Source organism: Pseudopodoces humilis, chromosome 2 (assembly GCF_049639895.1).
Source record: "Pseudopodoces humilis isolate 2021_Gansu_Grassland_sample_001 chromosome 2, ASM4963989v1, whole genome shotgun sequence".
Lineage (NCBI taxonomy): Eukaryota > Metazoa > Chordata > Aves > Passeriformes > Paridae > Pseudopodoces > Pseudopodoces humilis.
The window spans coordinates 60,532,841-60,555,287 of NC_142201.1; the positions used below are offsets into that span (position 1 = coordinate 60,532,841).

Genomic DNA, 22,447 nt, shown 5'->3' on the forward strand with positions numbered 1-22,447 from the left:
TACTCTGGTTTCTCCTGAAGAGAAACCATCCGGATTCTCAGTGTGTCTTTGAAGATTGGTTGTATATTGATGGAGCTGATGCCTTGAGTGCTGTTTCTGGAGAAAACGAGGCAGTGTTGAAGGGGCTGTTGGGAGCATCCTTTGGGCAGGTGCTTGTTACGATTGCGGATGTAGCCATGTAGTCTGTGGATATTCCCAAGCATGGCAGTTTGGAGGCTGTTTGACATTTGTCATTGTACCTCAGAAGCTGATACCAGAGAATACTGTCAGTTTGGATTCCTGTGCTCTTTCCTTAATTCTCTTTCCAGGTTTGGGCACCTGCAGGCTCTGTTTCTGCTTTTTTTTTTTTTTTTTAGTTAAAGCAGATGTACTCATCTGAGAAGCTTATTGTGCTGAGGACAAAATGCTTAGTTTATGTTCATGAAAGAATATTTGAATGTTCAAAAGAAAACTTTACAGATGAAAAGCATTGAGTCATTAAACAGTGTTTTATTAAATGGAAGAGGTTTCTTTGTAGCTTAATGTTCAGCACTGAGAATTATACAGCATTACATATGAGTGTCTTTAAAACATGTTTTGTGACAGATTGAATATGAGAAGAAGAAGAAAGAAGATGGAAAACGAGCTCGAGCTGATAAACAACAAGTGTTGGACATGCTTTTTTCAGCCTTTGAGAAACATCAGTATTACAATATTAAAGACCTGGTGGACATAACCAAACAGCCAGTGGTACGTACTGCAAGTCTTGTAAATACAACCATTTTCAGTAGTTACTAGTGTGTGCATTTTATATATCCAGAAAATAGTTTAATGTATATTATATGCCTTAGAAACTCCTCTCTAAATATGTTTACAACAAACTGAAATCACCAAGTTTTAGGTTCAGCAATGTAGGACAGTGGTCCTAAATGGTCTCTTTTTTATTTAGGTTTGCTTTAATACTAGGAACCAAATTCAGTAATGCTCTCGTGTCTCCCCTGCAACTCCTGTCCTCACTGAAACCTAGTTCTCTTGGCAGTAGCAAGCTTGTGTTAATCTATGGTTGGCCCTTCCCTCAGCTTCTGAACTTTATTTTGGCATAGGAACAGGGGTTGCTCTTTTTCTATATTTCGTGGGATTTGTATTAAATGCAGGGATTATCCATGTTAGGAGCTCAGGATTCGTGACAATGGCTCCAAAAATCACTGGATTTCCTTGACAAATAGGGTAATTTTTAGGATAAGAGTTTAGGTGGTTGATATTTAGGATTTATTTGGGGTTTTCTTTTAAACAGTGTTTTGATGCACAGACAAGAGAAAGCACCAAGACATCTGCATATGTGATGGTTTTGTTGTCTTGCAATGTCTGTCAGCCCCTTCATGTGTGAACCATAACTTTCCAGTTCTTTCCCTTCTTTCCATGTTCAAGCTTTCTTTGAGCAGACAAGGATGGAAGGGAGACACTGACAGGCAAAGGACCTTTGGTGGTTTTGATGCTTTTTACTGCCAACTTCAATATCTATCCTCAACCCACCTGCAGATTTCAGAAGACTTTAGGGAACTTAATTATGTTTGAGTCTAAACGGAGCAACAATGTCACAAGTTGTTAGAGCTAAAACAGAAGAAAGAACAGTAACAGCTGGATTATGGAAAAAATACTCTGTTAAAGAAAAGAGGCAGAAATTAAGATGCTTACTAGTTTTGCTCACTTCACATTTAGAATGAAGTGTATCTCTGTCAGCATTTGTGTAAGTGAATAATCTGGTTAGAAGCTGTATGAAGATGTTACCCAAGTCGAATCCATGTAGGTTCACTGTTTTGTAGTGCCTTGAAAGAAACTTGAAAGTTGAGTACCATATCTTCCATTCATTTATCTCAAGAGTCAGGTCCTTATCTCTGTGGCAGTGAAGGTGTGTGGGTCATGGGAGCTGAGAAGGAGGAAGGAATAGGAGGAAGATATGGAGATACGGAGGAAGTGGCAAGAAAATTTTAAGTGGGTTGTTTTGGTTTTTTTTTTTGGTAAGAGAAGTGTGGCAGTCACTATCTTGATCACTTTGAATGCAAGTCAGTACAGATATATCTCATCTACCATGACATCAGCTTGCAGTAGTCACCCACAACTCCCACTTAAGCCACTGGAGAATTTGAAGTTACAAATAAATACAGGTATTTTTCCTACATAATGGTAAAATGTAAATAGTAAATTTAATCATTGCTACAGAATGTGTTACATGTTACACAAGAAGTTGCTGCTATCTTTTTTTGTGTCATGAAATCATAAAACAAGTATTTTCTAAATGTAAATTACTGCTATATTAGGGAAACCTGGATTTGTTTTTCATTCTAACGCAAAATAACAATTTGCAGAAGTAGGCAAATCTTTTGCCACCTACCCAGATATAAGTATTGAATGCTCCCTGGAAATACTGCAGTAATTCCAGACTTGGGCTTTGTGGCTGAGAACATAATACAACTCTCTGTGAGGAATCAAATATTTGTGAAGAATGGAACCAGGATGGAGCCAGTGGTCTAAGATGAACTCTATTTTTTTAAAAAATTGAGTATATTGTTTGGATTTTTTCTTCTATTTTAGCTTTAAGTAATGGTTATCCTAAATACAACGGGGTTTGTTTCCTCCTCAAAGTTTCAGGATTTTCAGAGCTTGTAAATTAACTCCTCAGAAATTTTTATCCCATAATTCCATTCTAACACTTCATGTGGAAAAAAATCATGAGGAAAGGTAGAACAGAGCAGAGAATGCTTTAAATATATGAACAGATCACCTACAGATGAATGTCTGTGCTAGAATTAAATGTACATAAACACACTGCATCCCTTTCTGAGAAAAAATTGTTGCTCCCTGATTAGCAATCACCAGGCTCTAAAATTCAGTATTTGGCATCTCACGGAGTAGTGTGGGGTTTCTCTCCGTGGTACATTATCAGAGCACTATGCTTCAAGATGTATAGGCCAGCCTGGTGCAGTGTAGACCCAGGTGGGGAGTCCTGGTTTCTAGAAGGAGAATTGATCCTGCAGGAAGAATCATAGCATCCCCTGAACTCATCTCTTTAAGCCACTTGCTCTCAGGTACAGTACAGCACAGTGGGATTATCCATGTTTCATAATTGTCTAAAAACTCCAGCAGTTCAGTGTTGTCTGTGCACACACAGTGTTTTGAGGTTAATGCTCTCAGCTGCCCTCCCTAACACCTCTGCTGCCTGGCTGTCCCCTGCAGGACAGATGGGAAACAGGAGTATGTAGCAAATCCTCAGCTGCTGCAGTTCATGGTTCCAGCTTGAAGTGCCATTATCTGTGGCACAGACATTACCTTGCTTTTCAGTTTGGGTGGGTTTTGTTCCATTTCATTACACTCTTGGAAGTCTTTCCCTGAGAGAAGCAGAAGTGCCTGGGTAATTAGGTCTGAAAAGTAGTTGAAATTAAAAATAGCCTTCATGTAGCTGGGTGGATGGGTTTGGGTGAGTGCTGTGGAAAGTTCATTCATGGTGGTTTCACTCTGCCTGAGCCCAGTAGTAGCATCACACATTGTGACCCAGCTTCCCAGGCAGACCAGATCTGCCAGCTCAGGACTGCACATGAATGTACCTCATGGCACTGAGTGCAGTTATGGGGGATTTTCTCCAGTTCTCTGTCCATGTGATCTAGAGCAGAATTTAACCTTGCAGCCAGGTGTTTCTCCCACCCACTCTGCTATGCTTTGAAGTGTCTGTTGATGACACTTCCTCGTGTGCAGGGATTGCAGAGCAGGCAGTGGATATGCAGGTGTGCACATCTGCACACACCCATGCAGAAGTGGCTGTTTCACCTGCTCCCAGCACCTTTTACACGGTGCGTGGTGCATCGCTGTTGTACCCGGGTACCTGACAGGAATAATGACGGCATCTCTTCAACAGACGAGGTGTGTGAGGGGACGTCGGTGATCTCCTGCTGCCACCTGCTGGGGTTTGCATCTGGCACCCCCAAAGGCTGAGGAGCCATCCCTGCACAGTGAACTCCCTGCTCCTGTGCCCAGCTGCTCTCCTCAAAGGAAACGCCCTAAAAAGACCTAAGAAAGTGGTTCATATGCACATCCGTGACAGTCACATTTCTTACATGTTGCGCTGCTTTACATACTTTTGATGTGTACCTGGAGAGGGAGAGGAAGGATAAGTTTCTCTAAAAGACACTTCTTTTACTGTCTGAGAACTTTTTCGTTTATGTATTTCCTTCCTAGCTTTTCCATTTAGCAGAGCGGGGAAGAGTGTAAGGAACAGACTTTAAACAATCAGCCTTTCTTATTTTCCTGTGTCTTCAACATCTGTTTTGTTGTGGTTTTTTTTAATGGAGTATGTTGACATTTGCACTTAGTGGAACTGTAGATGAAGAAAATACAAGCATTCCAACAAATCCAGTTCAACATAAGCACTCCAACAGGATTAAATTGCTCCAACTTGAGGAATTATGAATTAAATGTGGGGATTCTTAAACTGTGGTCTGTGGTTGCTATGACAATCCACTCATCTCAGTCCCAATTAATAATTAAACAAACAAGCAGGCTCTTGTGACTCCTAAGAAAATTACTGGTGTTTATTATAAAGAGTGAAGGAGGGCAATATCAGTGAGTAGTGTTTTGTCAAGGATTATACCACTGGTATAATAGCTCTACTTGTTTTGTGTTTTTTCTTTCTCTTCCAAGCCTTAATTTTAAGGTATTAGAAAATTCTCAGACATCTACTCAGCTTTCCTCTAAAAATGAGACCGTAATAAAATGCTTAAAGCTTTGCAAAATGGCATGAAAACCAACAGCTTGAGGATTTGAAAAAGTGTGAATAAGGCAAGGATTTTCAAGATAATCCCAGCCCAAGCAGGAAGAAAGGTCAAGAGCTTTTAGATCAATTGGAGGAATTCTAGCAGGAGGAAGATGTGTGAGCTAATAGTTCTCAAGAGGTGCTGGTAACTTCATTTCAGCAGCCCCTGGAGTACTTGCCTCTCAGAGGGACTGCCTGGGAGCTGTCACCCCTGGGGCTCGGGTGCTCCCTGCTGCATCCCTGGGGCTTGCACTAATCCCTGCTGGTGCCTGAGGGTCCAAGTCTATCCCAGAGTCCTTCCCACACCAGTTAGTGCTCATCAGCCAGCTGGGCTGTCTGCCCCTTAGGAACTGCATCCATGCAGTTGAGCAGGTATGTAGGAACTGTGGCAATTGTCTGCCTGTTTAATTTGAACTTTCGTTTTCTTTCAGATATACTTGAAAGAAATTTTGAGAGAAATAGGCATCTACAATGTGAAGGGGACCCACAAAAACACATGGGAGCTGAAGCCGGAATACAGACATTACCAAGGAGAGGAAAAGAGTGATTAACAGAAATATTTATGATGTAAGAGAGATTGCACTGAGGAAGCTGTGGTGTTTACAGACAGGACTGAGCACAGTGCAATTCTGTAAGGATAAAGATAAATTAAAGCAGCTGATACTTTGTAATTTTCTGTAGCCTTTTTTCCCCAAGGAATATTTCTTGTATGTTTCTATATATGCTTTGTCTTTTGACAGGAAAAGTTTATAGATTAAACTTGTATTAGAGGTATCTTTATTAGAAATCTTTTGAGTTCTCCTCTTACCTTTTCTTGGTAGTTTTGTGGCTTTTCCAAGCCTCGGTAACTTTGATGGAAAATGTGTCTTAGAGGAACCCATAACTTTGTGGGTTTGCATTCCGGTGTAAGCAGGTTAATAACCTTGGTTCTCCTGGGGTCTGTCAGGGCTTCATCTGGAAGCCTGCAAATGTGCATAACCCTTTGTGCAGTGTTTGTGTGGAATGGACAGGATGCTCCTCTTGGTATCAGGCTTTGGGGAAAAACAGCCACAACCATGGTGCTCATCACAATCCTTAGACTCCCTGGGAACAAACCAATGCAGTTAAAAACCCATAAAATCTGTGGGAAGATGTCAGTCCCCTCCATGTGATTACTGAGAAAAAAAAAATGAAACAGAAATGTCTGTAAGGTACAGCAAGGAATAGTTTTATCTTTTGTTTGATTTTTATGCTGTTACCATACTGTTTAAGTATATCAATAAAAATATTATTTTAATTTGTACCACACAATCTTCTACGTTATTGACTGAACATGTGATTTAGGTGGCATAAGTCTGAAGTTTTTTTTCAAAGCATGTTTTTATTGCTGGCTTTATCACTGTGTTCCTCTGTGGTTTGGGAAAGATTGCTAAATGTGTCTGTCTCTGTTCCCCTGTTTTTGGAATGCACACTGCAAGGGTTGTCCCTTCAACATCCTTTTTAGGAGGGAGCAGGGAGGGAACTATTTAATTATATTCTCAAAGGTTTTATGTTAAAGAGCAAAGAACACAGAGTGGGATAACCTCATTGTTACATCTGTAAATGAAGGTTTAATAGCTCAGCTTTTACATTCTTTCATGTCCTTCAGGTGTACGCATCATTTCGCTCACAGGGAATGACACAGGGAAGGAAACACTCCATTATTGGTGCACTTGGAAGCAATGCAAGGCTCAGGGAGTGTGATCAAATGCTTTCAGAGGTTTGTAAAACAACTCTTATACATAAGTCACACCATTTTGCTCAATTTTTTTCTAGAGCTGTTTGTGTAGGTATCTCTCCACAGCTACACTTCAGGCTGGTGCTCAGTGTCCTGTGGCATTAAATGCCCAGTTCCCAGGAGAGGGACTGCTGAGAGTTTTGAAGAGCAGATCACATTCCAGGGGGGTGTGTGCTTTCATAAATACTGCCACTAACTTGTGTCTCCTTGGGCTCTACAGCAGGACCCAGCTTGCAGATGGCTGCAGGAGCCATCTGAGGATGCCGAGAGGAACACAGGAAGTCAGCCTTTGTGTCTTGCTGTGGAACATGATGTGCTCCCCGGCAGTAGCCAGGGCCTGCTCACAACTGCTGTCCTCATCGTACTGCTCAAGTCCTGTGTGGATTTGTGTTCAGGGGTGTGGGTGTGTAGGATGAGAGCTCCTGCCTTTCATGAGCTGGGCTCCTTGGTGGGATCCATGTCCTGTTTCAGAAACTGAAGCACCCAGCAAGTCTAGGTCAGCTTCTCCCTTGTGTTGCTCCTTGCAACCATGCAGGGGGGTGCCATGCAATCCTGATTAAGCAGTAATTAAGTAGTAAGTGTAATTCAGGTAAAAATGACTGTGCCATTTCAGAGGGCAATGGTTACCTTGAGTGAGATCCCCAGCAGGATTTAGTTTAGCAGGAAAGCTTTATATATGCTTATATTTCTGGTTTTATGTGAGCTGCTTCAGTTTGTCTTCGGTCAAGAGGGACATAGTCAGCATGAAATGCCTGAACATGTAACTAAAGGAAGCATTTCATTGATCTGCAGTGCCCTTGGACAGGGTGAATAAGTTCTGCTCAGGAACAATGGAAAATGTGCAGAGCACTCTATTTTTCATGGGGTTTATGGTTTTTGCAAAGGGCTGATTTTTTTATGGGTGTCATTAAAAACATGTAGTGTTAGAAGTAAACAGAAAAATGAAGCAGTGAGTTTTCAAGCTGCAAGCAACCAGGAAGTTTGAGGAATGCCAAGGTGTAGTGGTTTGCTTGCAGCCTTCTGTGGAGTAGCACCAGTTATATTGAGGAGCAGGACAGTGCTCAAAAATGGACTTAGGAAATGCTGTATCAGAGTAAACTAAGAGAAGATAACCAGCAGGTCTAGAAGCCAGGCAGCTTCTGAACTGCTTTTTTTACCTGCTTCCTGCATGATTTTGAAGTTTTTCTAGCATGTTAAGTGCAATTGGAATTTTAACCTCAAAAGCTGCCACAAAATCCAAGTGGCATGAGAGAAGGGAACAGTAAGCCCACAGAGGTGCTGATCGAGAGCATGAAAGATGCTCTCCCATGCTGGCAGCAGAACCTGTGTCATGCATTCAAGGGCGCTGCTGGCTCCTGCCTGGTGGGAGCACATGATAAAGGTGAAGGTGGAGTTTTTAAATGCCCTTGGCAGGTCATCATCCAGCCTCCAGCCCAGCTATGGGATCTTGCAATATAAACCATCATAGAGACAGAAGCATCAAGATAAAGATGCTGCTATGGGTCCCATATGGTACCTTCTGCAGTAACCCAGGGCACTGCAGGACTAGTCTAAATTCATACAAGGCTGGGATAATGATTGAGAATTTGGTAGAGCCTCGTTTGGATCCATCCCTTAATAAGCAGGAAAACCTCTCCTGCTCCACTGTGCTGGTTCTGCACGTGGCCCTTACACAAGTGCTGTTGGCAGGATTTCCATCTGCCAGAAGAGACGAGGCTCAGAGGTGCTCAGGTCTGATTCCCTGGCCCCCACTTTTGGATTAATTTAAACTCTGGACTTGCAGCAGTGATGAACAATTCTCTGCTGGTCTTCCCAAGTGCTGCTGTCTCTGCTTGATGCTGAGCTTTGTTCAAGCAGATGTTCTTGAATATTAATGATCAAAATGCTGCCGGACGAGCAGGTCCCAGAGGCATGAGCAGAAGTTTCTGTGTGCTAAATGCCACTAAATGAGATTAAAAGCATGTCCACTCTCCAGCACTGCTTGTCCAGAATGACCAGTTTGAATCATTGGAAATTTCATACTTGGTAAGCTCAGGCAGTACCAGCAGGGACCTGAGCAGACACAAGGTGACAGCCACCCCTTTAGAGACCCCTGCTCACTCAACCCCCCTTCTCTTTCTCCCCACCCCAGGGCAATGAGGAGAATCCAAGCAAAATTTGTACGTTGAGAAAATTAGTAAAATATAGTAGTAATGGTGAAAGATTAAAAAAAATGACCATAGAAAAACAAATGATGGACAATACAAGTGGTCACCACCCTCTGACTGATGGCAGGCCCCCCTTGTGGGTAAGCCTGCCCCATTTATATACTGGGCATGGCATTCTGTGGTATGGAATATCCCTACTGAGCACAGGCCACCTATCCCAGCTGTGCTCCCCCATTTCTTTTGCATCCCTTCTCACAGGCAGAGCATGAGACAGCAGAAAAACGTCCTTGACTTAGGGTAAACACTGCTTAGCAGAAAAACAGAACATTAGTGTGTTATCAACACTGCTTGGATTCCCAATCCAAAACACAGCACTGTAACAGCTACTGAGAAGAAAATAACTCAGAAATGAGCACAGCTGAGTCAGGACACAGGGGGATCAGGATGGCACCTGCTGCCAGGGGTGAGCTGGGGCAGCTGCAGCTGGTGGGTGAAGGGCAGAGTTCACTCCCTGAAACACCTTTTTGTGGGCAGCATGAGGAAGCACCAGAAGCTGCAGGCAGTTCTGTGGCTGCAGCAGAAATCATCCCTCCCTGCTGCCACAGGAGGAGCCAAGGGCACCGGGCTCGAGTGCAGGCACAGCTGGAGGTAGAGCAGCTAAACCTCAGTCCTTGAACCAGATTATTCCAGTAGCAGTAGTGGGGTTTTGTTAGCTGAGGTCCATTGTGAGGAGGGCAGGAGTATTCAGCTTTACATGGCCATTTCTTGACTACTCTGTTACAAAGAATTTGGGAACCTAATATCTAAAAAACTTTTTGGACATCTACGTTTGTGGGCATCCCCTGCTAAAAAGAATCACAGCTGGTCTGCTTTGTGCCAGCACACCTGCACCTTGCTGAGGAAAAGAAGAAAGAGGCTTGCTCTCTGACATGCCAGCAGTGCTTCCTTCCTGTTGCTGGTGGTTACAGATGAGAAGGTGAATCCCAGCTGTTAGCTCCCAGGATAAAGTGTGGGCTGCAGAGAAACAGTGGTTCACCATTTTTATCAGTGTGTCCAGCTGCTGCCACATTGGCATCACACAACCAAAATGGTCTTTAAAAGGTCTGAGGGTGTTTGGCTCCTTTCTGCCTGAAGTAGAAGGTAATGAATGCAGCTCCAGTGGATTAAAATGCCCAGCAGCCATGTGCATCAACAACAACCCACCCACTCCTGCAGAATACACTTGCAGGGTTGCTAGCATCCAAAAAAAAGCTCCCTCAAGCCACCAGCCCTGGCCACAGGCACTTGGCTGTGATCTTTGCTCAGCAGCTTCCAGCTGCAGCTTCAACCAAAAGGCAGCCAAGACACAGGGACTGCAAGCCAGCAAGATTGTGCTCTTGGGAATAGATTTGGTACTGTTTAGGCCAAAAACTTTCAGGCTTGGTTAGCCTTTTTTTCCTCCTACCAAAACATTTATCCCTGAGTTAATGAACATGGTGTTCACCTGCTGCACACTCCCACTGCCAGCTACAGAGATTTCCTGGTCCAGAGCAAAACACCCCAGCTCACAATGGCAGTGACACCCCAGGGAAGTGGCTATAGAACTAAATCACAGATGGAAGTTCACAAGAGCAGAAGGAAATATCCTATCTGCTCCAAGTGAGCAGCAGAGTGTGAGAAAGCAGAAGTATCTCAATGTAGATACCACTGCTCTTTAATGAATGCATCCTCTCTGAACGGCTGTCATTGAAAACACTGCCAAGGTTGCAGTGGGCTGACCTGTGCCAGCTCAACAGCCAGAGACTTGCTTAGGGAAGAAAGCAAATTGCTGTTTTACCATGTTTTTTCCACATTTGAAAAAAAATTAGTCTTATTTTATTTGGCAACAACCGTGCCCTAAGCTTATCATAACTGCCTGCTGGCTGTGAGCTAAACTGAGTTAAAAAATAAATTCACAAAAAAAACCCACCAACACCAATCAAACCCAACTGTGTTTCCTGCATACTTTCATTTAGAATATTCCCTTTGCAGGTTCTTCCTCCTTGTGGCAAAGTTGAGGGCTGCACAAGGCTCCAAGACCATCACCCACTCGGGCTCTGGCATCCACCCCCAGCCCATGCTCAGTGGGCAAAACTCAGGGCTGGGCACCCCAGAGGGGACAGCAGTACCTCTCCCAGCACACCAGATGTTCCCTGCACTGCGTGAACAGCCCCAGATCTGCACCCTTCCTCCTCAAAGCAGCTGGCCAAGCAGCAAAACGCTGCTGTAGCACCATTCAGACATTAACATCAGCCACTGGCACACAGAAAGTGTTTGCAGTTTTTTGTTTGCTTCCAGAGGGGAAAAATAGAGTGGATTTGTGGGTGGGGTAGCAAAACTAACACAAAAAGCAGGCATTGAGGGGCAACAGTGGGGTGGGAGGGCAGAAGGTCAAGGGGACCATAGGACATCTGCCCAGCACAGCAGCTGCTTCCCTCAGCCCCAAGGCATCACTCCTTGAACCACAGAAGTATGAAACTGAAAAGGCTGGTTTTTCCTCTCCATAAGCAAATCAGCCTTCCTTCCCATGTCAGCATCCAGCTTACAGCGGGTGCAGGAGCAGCCTCCTGGCCCCACAGAGCCTGAGACTTGAGCCAGCATAAGGAAGGTTTCTACCCAGCTGCTTAACCTGCTCCACAGGGCGCAGGGAAAATGCAGTTTGGATCCTTCCCAAATCCACTGAGAGTATCCTTCCAGGAATGCAAGATACAAGCCTGATAAGCACATTTTAAAACAAGACAGGGCTAAGAATTTAGTAACTCCAAAGCTGTTGTCTGAAGTATGAAGTCTTTCCTTTCCAAATCACTTCAGCTTTTCAGGCCCAGGAAAGAAACAGCTGCTTGAGATGAAGATGGGCCAGAAGAGGAGGAATTACGCTATGAGGAACTACGCCGACTTCCTTCCCAATGCAGAACTGCGTCATGGGCTGTGGACAAGTGCATTTACCAGCACCAGGCCTCCCCCTTCACAGCATGTAGTGACTCCCACCTCTCCCTCACCCTGACTCCACAGCAGGCAGCTACCACAGCAGTGCAGCTGCAACAACTGCTTGTCACTGCTGCAGTCCTTCCCTGCCACACCCTCCCTGGTGCTTCTGACAGAATTGATGCTGCAGAGCAGCAAGACTTATCCTCTTCTCTGAGAAACTGAAGGTAGCAATGCATTTTTGGGAAGTGCAGTGAGGGCAGCAAGAACACTACTCTTGCAGCTCACTGAAGAAACAAAATCCAGCATCTCCGGAGCCTTTGAACTTGATACTTCATTGCAGCAGGCTGAAAGGAGCCTTCCCATCAGAGGCTGTATGGTGCAGAAAAGCACACCTGCTTGGAGCACAGATCTCCCTAGTTAGGAATGTTTGCACACAGCAATTAAGTAGCCCAATGACCCTGGTGTACAGACAGGATGACACACAATTTGCCATTCAACCAAGCAGCAAGGCTGTGCTCATCATGCTTTGAAACACCTGCTTTTCAAAGCAGCACTGCAACTGTACACAGGTGCAACGTGGCAATTTGCTCCAGGCTGGTGCCCAGGGCTCCCAGCCTTGGCAGGACCAGCCAGGCAGGGGGAGGAGCCATTTCCACTCCCACATACCAGCTACATGGAGTTTTAAACTTTGACTCATAGGAGGTGGGAGCCAGACTGAGGGGCAGCACAGCTATACCAGCACTGCCCTGCCCACACTAACTTTACTCAACTGAGAAGTAAAATTCTCAGCTGTATCCCTCTCCTTTAATGCTCCCATTTTTAATGAAGATGCAACAGGGAAGGGAAGACAACATCCTTACCTGGCCCAAATAAACACATCATCTGCAAGAAAAGCTAGACTTTAGGCTTTGCACCTGCCTCCCTGCCTTTCAGCCCCGCTGGCTACACCAAAATTGTACCTCATCCAGAAGAGAACTAAAATAGGGTTTATTTAACCAGACAGGAACCTGAGAGATAACTAAGGCACACTCCACTCCCTTCTCCAGTCTCTCACTCCTCCCAGCCTGCTGCCACATCTATCTCACCCCTGCAGAAACCCTCCTGCACCTCCACCCTCCAGCACCAGGGGCCAAACACTGACACAAAGACAGCAAAGATGTGAAAAGTCTGAAGGAGATAAACAGTTGGCAAGAGGGCCATGCCCTCCCCTTTTTGGCACCTTAACCTCCCTATCCCTCTGCCATCACTGCAGCAGGAAAAAAGTTAATGATTAGCAGTCCAAGGTAACATCCCTGGTCAGGAACATGGTCAGCAGCAACAGACACTCCCTTGCTCCAGGTGGGGCTCTGAAGGAATTTGTGTTCCTTTATTCAATCCAAACTGCCATGAGGTCAGACAGGTAGAAAGCGCAAGGAACTCATTACTGTTGCATCTCAAGAGAGAACCTAGGAAGCAACAGTGTTTGCTCCAGGTCTGTCAAACAGATGCATTCCCCAGCAAGGCACACAGCAGGAACTATGTTACAAACACTGCAAGTCTCACACACAGGCAATCACCCGGTTTAGAAGAAGTCTAGAGCAGGGCTAGGCTGCTCTAGAAATTCCAACATTTCTCTCCAAGAGGCCAAGTACAGAAAACCCCCAAATCCTGCAGCTTGACTGAATTCTAGTTCATATGTTCCTCAACAGCTGTCAAATACAAGGTACCACAGCCAGGCTGTGTTGGAAAACTCAGCCGTTTTACCTTCTCTCCCCAGTATTCCCCATCCAGCTTCCTGCCTTGATCTTGGAGACTACAGCTCAGAAGAGGCTCAAGTACTCATGTGACAAAGCAGCTCAGCCAGCACTCCACCTGAATAGCACATATTCCATTCTGGGATGTTTTTATTATTCATTTCTTACCTCTTCCAGAGATAAGTCTCTTCACAGCCACAGAAGATGAAGGTGGTCCATTCCATTATGACAATTCTTGGACTTTGCCTTACTGACCTCAACCTGCTTCTGAACTCCAGTGCCACAGGCAAACTGAAATCTGTCTGGAAACAGTCCAGTTGTAATGCACTGGCACCAGCTGTGCTACTGACAGCACCCAATCCATGGCGCAACCTGTCCTTTGAGTGACCTTGAGAGACACATCAGACCAAACAACACCACCTAGAATGAGTTTAAATGAGTTTTATTTTAGACAACCTACATGATAGATGTTTTTTTGTTTTTTTAAAACAATGCCTCCACTCCAAATCAGGGTCAAAATAAGTGAATAAAGCTCAAGATGACATCAGTCCAGTTGTTAGACATTGCTGATTCCTGGTGTTGTGCCGATGAAGAAACAGCAGCCAGCTATGAAGACAAGTGATCCAAAACCATTCGGTTTGATTTGTTACTGAAACAAGAGTAGCAAGTGTTAGTTGAAGCTCATGACAGTAACAGCAAGTTTCTGTAACTTGTTTGTGTATTCCCTAATTCAATCTGAGCTGCCACAGTCAGGCAGGCAGAAAGCGCAAGGAAGTTATTTTTGCATCTTAGTGCAAACCAGGGAGCAACAGGAAAAGTGCTCATGGTCTATCAGAGGATGCTGATCATTTTTACCATTGTACAGAGCAACTGGCACCCACCAGCTGCTGAACAAGCCAGGTGGAACACTCATTCACACCCTTCCTGCTTGACACACCAAGGTTCAGATTTCCTCTCATCAAGTAAGAGCATATCCTGAACAAGTACCAGAGCTTACAATGTACCTGCTGTCTCTGAAAACAGCTGCACCAAGAAGCTGAAGCAGGTTTTACTGCACATGGGAACACCCTGCTACTGTTCCTTTACTCCACCTTAAAGTAGACAGAGTTATCCAAACAACATATCCAAAAGATGTGCTCCCATAGAAGAGATGCACAGAAGGTTCTCACAGGAGGTACCTTCCAGCTGATCCCCTGTTTCAGGGCCAGGACTGACATCAATCCCCCCTCCATCAGGCTGTGGGAGGTGCTGAGTTTGTCTGGCCAATTAAGAGGACTCCTTTCATTAGGCAACTGCTCCACACCAGAATCTGGCTCATCTTTACATGACTTGCATACCAGAAAGACTCTGAGAGGCTTTACAGATAAATTTAGCTGTCTATATACAGACTTCACAAGTCCACAATGACTGGGCAGAGCAACTGGTGATTGATCCCACACTGCAGTGAATTCCACAGGTCTCCAAACCAAAAACCCACAAGTGTTGGGATCCAAATACTGTCCTGTGGCAACCACATTCCAATACAGAGTAGTTAAAGCAGACCACAGGAGCTGTCCTGAGCTCAGGTAGAGTTGGAGATTCTAAATAGAATAAGGTTAAGTACCTTTTATTCAAATATTACTATGTTTCCAAATTTAGGGCAACATTTAAACTGACAGTTCTTGTACAAGGACATCAGATTAAGTGAAAGATGGAACATGACCATGCAAGGTACTTCACAATTAACCCCCAGAAAAGGGATCAAAAGAAGTGTTCCACTTCAGAGGACCTGCTCTTGAATCCAATGGTTTAAGCCCATTCCCAATTATACACATCTCACCAGGGCCATTCCTTCTGCATTTCTTAGCCATTAAGTCACTATGAATCACTGCAGTGACACTATATCCCTTTAATACAACTGAATAGTACTCAAAGAAAGTTTCAGTCACTTTGTATAACATGAAAGCACCAATCAGGCTGTACTTACACAAAATTTAAAAGTTTTCAAACCAGCAGCTACTGTTCAACTTTAACAGGGATACAGGAGAACAAGAGATGAAGGAGCTCACCGTGTAATTTGACTCATTCACCCACTTCAGTTCAGTACTTACACATTTCTCAATTTCTAAGCCATCCTTAAAGAAAATCATATATGGGGTCACACCGTCCTCACGGAAATCCAGGAGAGCCACCATTCCATCTGGATTCATGTTCTCCCCTACAAAGAACTTCAGAAGAATGTGCCACTAAGACATTTGCTAATGCCAGGAGAAAAATGACTTTTTATACACAAACGATGCAACATCACCAAGTTCAGTTTAAAGGTATCCCTGAACAGCCATGGGGATTTTTCCTTTTCTGCAGCTTGTCCATCTTAGTGCCACCATGGTTAACACACCAGAAGAAAGGGATGCCATCCAGAGGGACCTTGACAGGCTAGAGAGGTGGATCCATGGGAACCATGTGAAGTTCAGCTGGCCAAGTGAAATGCCCTACACCTAGGTCAGGGCAACCCCAAGCAAAAGTAAGAGGCTGGTCTCGAGAACAGATTGACAGCAGCTCTCAGGAGAAAGACCTGGGGTATTGGATGACAAATAACTGTAACACAGTGAGCTTGCACCCCAGAAACTCAAATGTATCAAGAGGAGTGACCAGCAGGTCAGGGGAGGCGATTTTGTTCCTCTACTCTGCTAAGACCTCACCTGGAGTTCTGCATCCAGCTCTGGAGCTGGGATCCCAACACAAGAAGGACGTGGACCTGCTGGACCAAGCCAGGTGGGCCATTAAGATGGTCAGAGGCCTGAAGCACCTCTCCTATGAGGACACACAGAGAGTTGGGCTTGTTCACCCCTAGAGGCTCCAGGGAGACCCTACAGCACTTTCCAGTATCTAAAGGGGGCTACAAAAAGTCTTGAGAGGGACTTTTGACAGCGGCACGTTGCAATAGGACAACAGGGAACAACTTTGAAACTCAAAAGAGGATAGATTTAGATTATATATTAGGAAAAAATTATTTGCTATGGTGGTGAGACACTGGCACAGGCTGACCAAAGAAGCTGTGGATATTCCATCCCTGGAAGTGTTTGAAGCCAGGTTGGATGGGGCTCTGAGCAACTGGGTCTGGTACAAGGTGTCCCTGTCCATGGCAGGGGATTGGAACTTGATGATGCTTTTCAACCCAAAGCATTCTGCGATTCAGTAATTTTACCATGCTGCTATGAACAGAGTAAGAGATAGCAAGGGCCAAAGTGATCCACCTTCCAAGTCTAACTGCACAGTCTCTGAATCGCCACAACAACAAATGTAGCTAACTACAAGCATTACCAGCTGAAACTAGATCCCCAAAGTGTTAACAGACATTGACTGTTTCTCCTCCCTGACTCTCAGGGCCCCTAATACTCTCAGAGAGGGTCAGGTTAGCACCCTCACAACAGGAGCCCTCAAAATTCTCAACAAGCTGTTCAGCAAATGAACCAATTACAGCATATCAATACTGCTATAAGGAGACAACTTAAACTTACCTGGTAGTTTTTGAAGTTGGCAAGGATGTGTTTGATTTGTTCTGCAGCCCCAGTCATGAAAGGCTTTACTCTCTCTGGCTTGTGTTCCTCAAGTCTGGCTTTGATTCTGGAAGGAGAAAGAAAAAATGTCCTGAAAACATATTCTAGTTTAATAACATCACTGTCTGGCAGGATCTCATAGCAGAAAGAGTAGCTACCTGTCAAACTTAGATTTTGCTGCTTTTTCCCCCCACGTTCCTCTCAAAGCCCACAAATTTTAACTTAATTTTCCAAGTAAAAGCACAGAACAGCACCTGCCACTCCTACCAAGGTCATTTTATGACCAGGCTAGTGATAGGCAAAAATCAGTAAGCCCTTTCCACAGCAGCAAGAGTTATCACCCACCCATGTCACAAAGCTTCTTCACTTTCAGTAGTAACCCCACTGAACACCAACCAACAGAAATTACACTGTGAACTAGTAAAAAGACCCATTCACACACATTTTGTAGCTGTTTACACTGTCATGCCAGAAAAGCTTCAGAAGCTTTTCTTTACCACCTCAGTCCCTTCCACACGAAGGTTTGGCAGGGAGAAATACAAAAGAAAAGAGCAAGGTTACAAGTAAGATCCAAAGCACGTGATCAGGTCCTCTACCTCAGCCAAGATAAACATAGAATATTCCAGCACCCATTCTTTGGGACTCCAGTTCTGCCAAGCACTAAGACATCACTGACGCTCACAGCCAGTTTCACACCTGTATGGGAACTAACGCCTACCAAGAATAAATCCAATGTTTTTATAAATCTCAAGCACATAAAACCACAGCAATCCAACTGAAAGGAAATGTCTACCAACACTTACGCTTTCATGTAATCCTTGATGTACTTCTTGTAGGATTCTTTTGTGAAGCTGGTCTCCTGAAGGTGGTGGTTAATTACTATGTCAACACCAGTTATGACCGTGGCTTCTGTTCCATCTCCCTCAGGACCTTCAGCAGAGGCATTGCCACCAATTAGAGAGTCATCAATTTGACCCTCTGTCCTGGTGACCATCTAGATTTAGAGACATCAAAAAACTTAACGGCTCTGCAAAAAACCTTAACGCTACCGCTCTTACACACCTATGACCTGACAGCAGGGCACAACTCCAAAGACACAGTGCAGTGCAAGGAACCTGGCAGCAGCTTGAGCACTAATTTCCCAGTGACAGGAGAAGGGGGAATGGGTTCAAATTGAAAGACAGTAGGTTTAGATTAGGTATTAAGAAGAAATTCTTTACATGGGAGGCACAGGCTGCCCAGAGAATCTGTGGATGCCCCATCTCTAGAATTGTTCAAGGCCAGGCTGGATAGGGCTTTGAGCAACCTGGTCTGATGGAAGGTGTCACTGCCCAAGGCAAGAAGGTTGGAACTAGATGATCTGCAAGGTCCATTCCAACCCAAAGCATTCTATCATTCTATGACTCCCAAGCATGACTCCCCCCACGGTGCCTAAGCCAAATTCCATTACACTCAGCCTAGCTGACCCGGGCTCTCTCAGGTACCACCCACGGCAGCACCAGGCACTGGGCCGAGGTGGGTCTTCCCTTCTCTCCCTCCCACCTCGGGCCCTTCGCAGGGACGCCACCCGCCCTCCCCACCGGCCGTGAGTCACCGCGGCAACCCTTCCTCCCTCCCTCCTTCGGGGCGGGCGGGCACTCACCTTCCCCTCCACTTCGAGGCACAGGCCGTCCGCCACCTCCCGGATCTTGTAGATGTCTGAGAACATCTCATCCTCTGCGGGGGACACACAAACACACACACACACCCCCAGGCGCGTCAGCCTCCGCCTCCCGGCACCCACCACTTTCCCCCATCGCTCCCGCCCCCGGGCCCCGCGCCCCCCCCGCCCCGGCCCAGTCCCGCACATGCGCGGCGGCACCACCGGGCCCAGCGCCCGGGCCCGGCCCGCGCTTACCCCCCCCCAGCTCCGAGCGCCACCCCAGCCGCCCCTCCCGGCCGCGGCGCCCCCCCCCGCGGCCTTACGGCTGATACAGTCCCGGTAGATGATCATGGCGGCGGCGGGGGCGGCGGGGTCTCAGCGCAGCGACCCGGGCGCGGGGCGGGAGCGGGGCGGAAAGGGCCGAGTCAGCGCCTGCCGGGGCTCATATAGCGGGCACGGCCCCGCGCGTCACCGCGCACGCGCACTGCGCGCCGCCCCGCCCCTCCGCCAGCGGCGCCCCCGCGCGGCCGCGCCCGGAACCGCCGCGCGAGGGGGGCGCGAGCGCGGGGCTCCCGCAGCGCAGGCCGAGGCAGCGCCTCAGCGGAACCTGTACCCGTACCTCGTACGGCTTCCCCTGAAGGCCCCTTCGCCATCGTCATTGCCCTCCTTTGGACTCTCTAATAGCTCCATGCCTTTCTTACATTGGTGGCACGCAGAGCTGCCCCCAGCGCTTGATGTGAGGCTGCCCCAGCTCAGAGCACAGCGGGACAATCCCCTCCCTTGCCCGGCTGGCCGTGCTGTGCCTGATGCCCCCCAGGACAGGGCTGGCTCTCCTGGCTGCCAGGGCACTGCTCAGATTCAGCTTGCAAAACGGGGAACAGCGTTTCATCCTTCCCGAGTCAGAGGGGGTCAGGGATGGCAGGGAACTCTGGAGAGCAACCAGTCCTGTCCCGTGCCAGAGCAGGGCTGGTGCCTCTCCCTCATTGCCTGTGGTTGCATTTAATGGGTTTCAACACCAATTTTCCTCTTCTAATCTTTTAATCTCTCAGTAACACTTTTCTTCTTGTCTAACTTCTTAAGAGGTGTCTGGGATGTGTGATGACTGGCCCTTTCCTGATTACCCAGAGTCACCGAGCTGGGATGATGACATTTTTCACTTTCTTTTTTGACAGCTGGTGCAAGATGGTACAGCTTTTGGGCACATCTATGCATCCTTTATTTTTCCTCAGTTTTGTTTTGTTTTTTTTCAGGGAGGCAATAATATATATCCACTCTCTTTTCCTTGTGTTGTATTTGGAAGCATCTTTGCACACACATTTTCCAAACTAGCCTCCCATTTAACACAGGCAGCCTCATAAATCCACACACTGACTTTCCCAGGAGAAATGCTCCCAGCTTTTCCCAAGCACACTGGGGAAGCACTGCTGTCAGGGTGTCCCTTCTGTGGGCAGCCTGGCAGGTGTGTGTCTGTCTGAGCTCTCCTGGCCACTTCCAGCTGCTGCCTCCTTGATCCCCTTGTGTGATCCCCACACACTGCTGAGGGGCTCTGGACCTTGCAAGAGCTGTGACATGGGGACAGAGAAAGTCATTCACCCTACTGGGTGTACATGGACGTACATTTGCTCTACTGGGTGCTGCACCTCCTCCAAGTGAGTGATGTTTTCAAAACAGGGAAATAATTAGGAAGCTGTTGGACTCTTCCTGTTATTACTCCCTCAGGGAAATTGAGTTGGGTATGTTCAGAGACACTGCTTATGTACTTGAGTAAGGGCTGGCTGGGGCAGGTATATTTTTCTTATTTTTCTATGGATAAGTGAGATTTAGCCCAGTAGTCAGGGTCGAGATGAAAGACAGAAGGACAGTTATGCCTAGACCTCTTTTTCCCCCTTTGGACATACTTTTCTGCAGCAGCCTGTCACAGCTGAAACAAATCTAGACCTCACTTGAACTCTGATTCATGAGAGACATTGATAAAATGCCTTCAAAAGACATCATGGGACCTGAAATGCTTAATGTTGCTAATGATCCTGGACTTGGGAGAGACATCAGGGCACAGGACACAATTCCCTGTCCCTCACCTTCCTTAGGCAGTAAATTACTCATTGCTTTCTATGTGAGTGCCAGTAGAGCTCCCTTTTTATCTCCTCCTCCCTTGCTCTTCCTTCCTTTGCTCCAGATATCAGTGTCCTTTTTTTTTTTTTCAGATAGTCTAGCTGCTTACATAATCTGATTAAATTTATAAGTTGTTCTCTGCTGGTTTTCACCTTCAAGACTACTGCTTCTATTTCAGACCTCAAGAAGGGGCTTTTGCCCAAAAGCTTATCCTGTTTTTTTCTCAGTGGCAGCTGGCCTGATAAAAGATAGCCCCTCTTTTTACAAGCCACAGTAGAAAAAGAGCAACTTACATCTTTAGCAGTGTGTTGAGTGACAGGGGAACATTTGGCTCCTTCTATGTAGTGTAATATGCAGCTAAAAACATCCAGTTAGTAGGTGTGCTTCAATTTGGTTTTATTTTTGAGAGACTGTTCTAGAAAATGGATATTTCTGCAGTAGTCTGGAAGCCTCTTACAAATTCATCAGTTGACTCAATTTGCTGAAGTCAGGCTAGAAAGCCTTTAGCACAGTGTGAAGGTAGATGGACCTTCAGGTTTATTTGCCTTGCCTGTAGGTCTGTATTAAGAGTTGCAGGTGTAAAATGTGAGATGTCATTGTAAAATGCGTCTGTTAAATGGGTCAAGGCTCCTGTGTGAGCACCAGTTTGATGTAGAGTTAAGTTAAATCAGTATCAAGCTGAAGTTAGCAGTGTTTTAATTGGCATAGGCTTCACTGAGGTACCAGTTTTCCTGTGATGCCATATAAAAAGAGAATTACATCATGTGCTGATAATTTGTGAAATAGATTTGAAAATGCACTTTTTTCCCTTTTTTCAGAAGCCAGTGACATTTGAGAAAACCTTAGTGTTCCTCACCTGCTTTCTGTCCAAGCAGCCTCTTCAAGCACTTCTCACATCTAGCCAGAATTGGATTCACATTTCAGAGCGGTAAGTTAAAAATGTGGTCCCTCCCTCCCTCCACCTTTTTAGTTGCCGATTGACAGCCAAAATGATGTGACAGGTTTTCCTGTTAGTGCACCTCACCTTTGGTGTTGTGTAAATCCCGAAGGACTGATGGGAATACAGATGACTCTTCTAATAGTATCTGAGGAGGATTTTCTATGCAGGTGTCTGAAGAGTCTCACAAGAAGACTTTTTCATGGAAAGCCACACCTCAGAGAGTTGTGAATTACTGCAGTATTACTTCCATCAAGTATTAGCATCTGGATATGGCTGTGCTCAACTAATTGTGTCTTGGATTAAATTACGAGATGACAGCTGATACTACACCATTCTTTCCCTAAATACAGTACATTTTCAGCCCATTGTGTCAACTCCCATTGAGCTGTAAGAAAAGGGAGGAGATCCTGCCTTCAGCTATGTCTCCTTCGGGGTGCAATCAGTGGAAATAAAGCAGAGGTGAGGCTGGAGGAAGGGAGGTGATACTGGGCTATGACATAAGGGATGGCACCAGTGTATTCTAACCTTTGTAAACGGCTGTGAAAGTCACATAATAGTTTGTGATGTTTTACATCATTTGCTGGCTGTGGGGGAGAGGATCCTCCACACACAGACACATACATATCTCTTGGCAGAAAGAAACTGGAAAAATGAAGATTAAAGGATTGAGCAAGCCCTGGCACTGCAGAGAGGCTGTCAGGACAGTCTGTGCCCAGTGCCCAGTGCTCCCTTCCTCAGTGCATCTCCCAGCACAAAGGCTTTGGGAGAGGGGATGCACGTGATCAGCTCATGTCTTCACAGATCTATCTGAAATTTAGAACTGAGACAAAGAGCTGTGACTTTGTAGCT

At 45.8% G+C, this 22,447-nt stretch overlaps 2 protein-coding genes and 2 non-coding genes across 5 annotated transcripts in view; 1 reads left to right on the top strand and 3 right to left on the bottom strand.

Moving 5' to 3' along the window:
* The window catches only part of GTF2F2 (general transcription factor IIF subunit 2), a 79,394-nt gene extending 73,940 nt beyond the window's left edge, over window positions 1–5,454 (top strand). The window contains exons 8-9 of the mRNA XM_005516382.3: window positions 586–729; window positions 5,215–5,454. Coding sequence (XP_005516439.1) covers window positions 586–729; window positions 5,215–5,334 — 264 coding nt within the window. The 3' untranslated portion in view covers window positions 5,335–5,454. The remainder of the gene's footprint in view (window positions 1–585; window positions 730–5,214) is intronic.
* Window positions 5,455–12,986: 7,532 nt separating this feature from the next.
* On the bottom strand, window positions 12,987–13,122 carry LOC148184855 (small nucleolar RNA SNORA31). Its single transcript, XR_015772073.1, has one exon. It is a non-coding gene; the product is annotated as a small nucleolar RNA SNORA31 (small nucleolar RNA).
* A 669-nt stretch (window positions 13,123–13,791) lies between these two features.
* TPT1 (tumor protein, translationally-controlled 1) lies at window positions 13,792–19,014 on the bottom strand. Of its 2 annotated transcripts, none has more exons than XM_005516380.3 (6): window positions 18,870–19,014; window positions 18,547–18,620; window positions 17,708–17,898; window positions 16,866–16,971; window positions 15,456–15,572; window positions 13,792–14,014 (listed from the first exon to the last, which is right to left on the bottom strand). In XM_005516380.3, the coding sequence occupies exons 1-6, from the start codon at window positions 18,895–18,897 to the stop codon at window positions 14,012–14,014; spliced, it is 519 nt and encodes a 172-aa protein (XP_005516437.1). In that variant the 5' UTR covers window positions 18,898–19,014; the 3' UTR covers window positions 13,792–14,011. The 2 variants fall into 2 exon arrangements, with proteins under 2 accessions (XP_005516437.1, XP_014104597.1); XM_014249122.2 differs by lacking the exons at window positions 13,792–14,014; window positions 15,456–15,572 and adding exons at window positions 15,828–15,919; window positions 16,047–16,158.
* On the bottom strand, window positions 14,080–14,209 carry LOC148184856 (small nucleolar RNA SNORA31). Its single transcript, XR_015772072.1, has one exon. It is a non-coding gene; the product is annotated as a small nucleolar RNA SNORA31 (small nucleolar RNA).
* Window positions 19,015–22,447: the final 3,433 nt, after the last annotated feature.

Bases quoted from the DNA above. Each gene is read 5' to 3' on its own strand.
- TPT1 (XM_014249122.2), bottom strand. From the start codon at position 18,897: ATGATCATCTACCGGGACTGTATCAGCC. The intron at 16,972-17,707 runs GTAAGTGTTGGT...TTCTCCTTCCAG, and splicing joins ATCAAGGATTACATGAAAGC to AATCAAAGCCAGACTTGAGG. The intron at 15,920-16,046 runs GTGAGGTCTTAG...CCAATACCCCAG, and splicing joins AGCTGGATGCAGAACTCCAG to GTCTTTCTCCTGAGAGCTGC.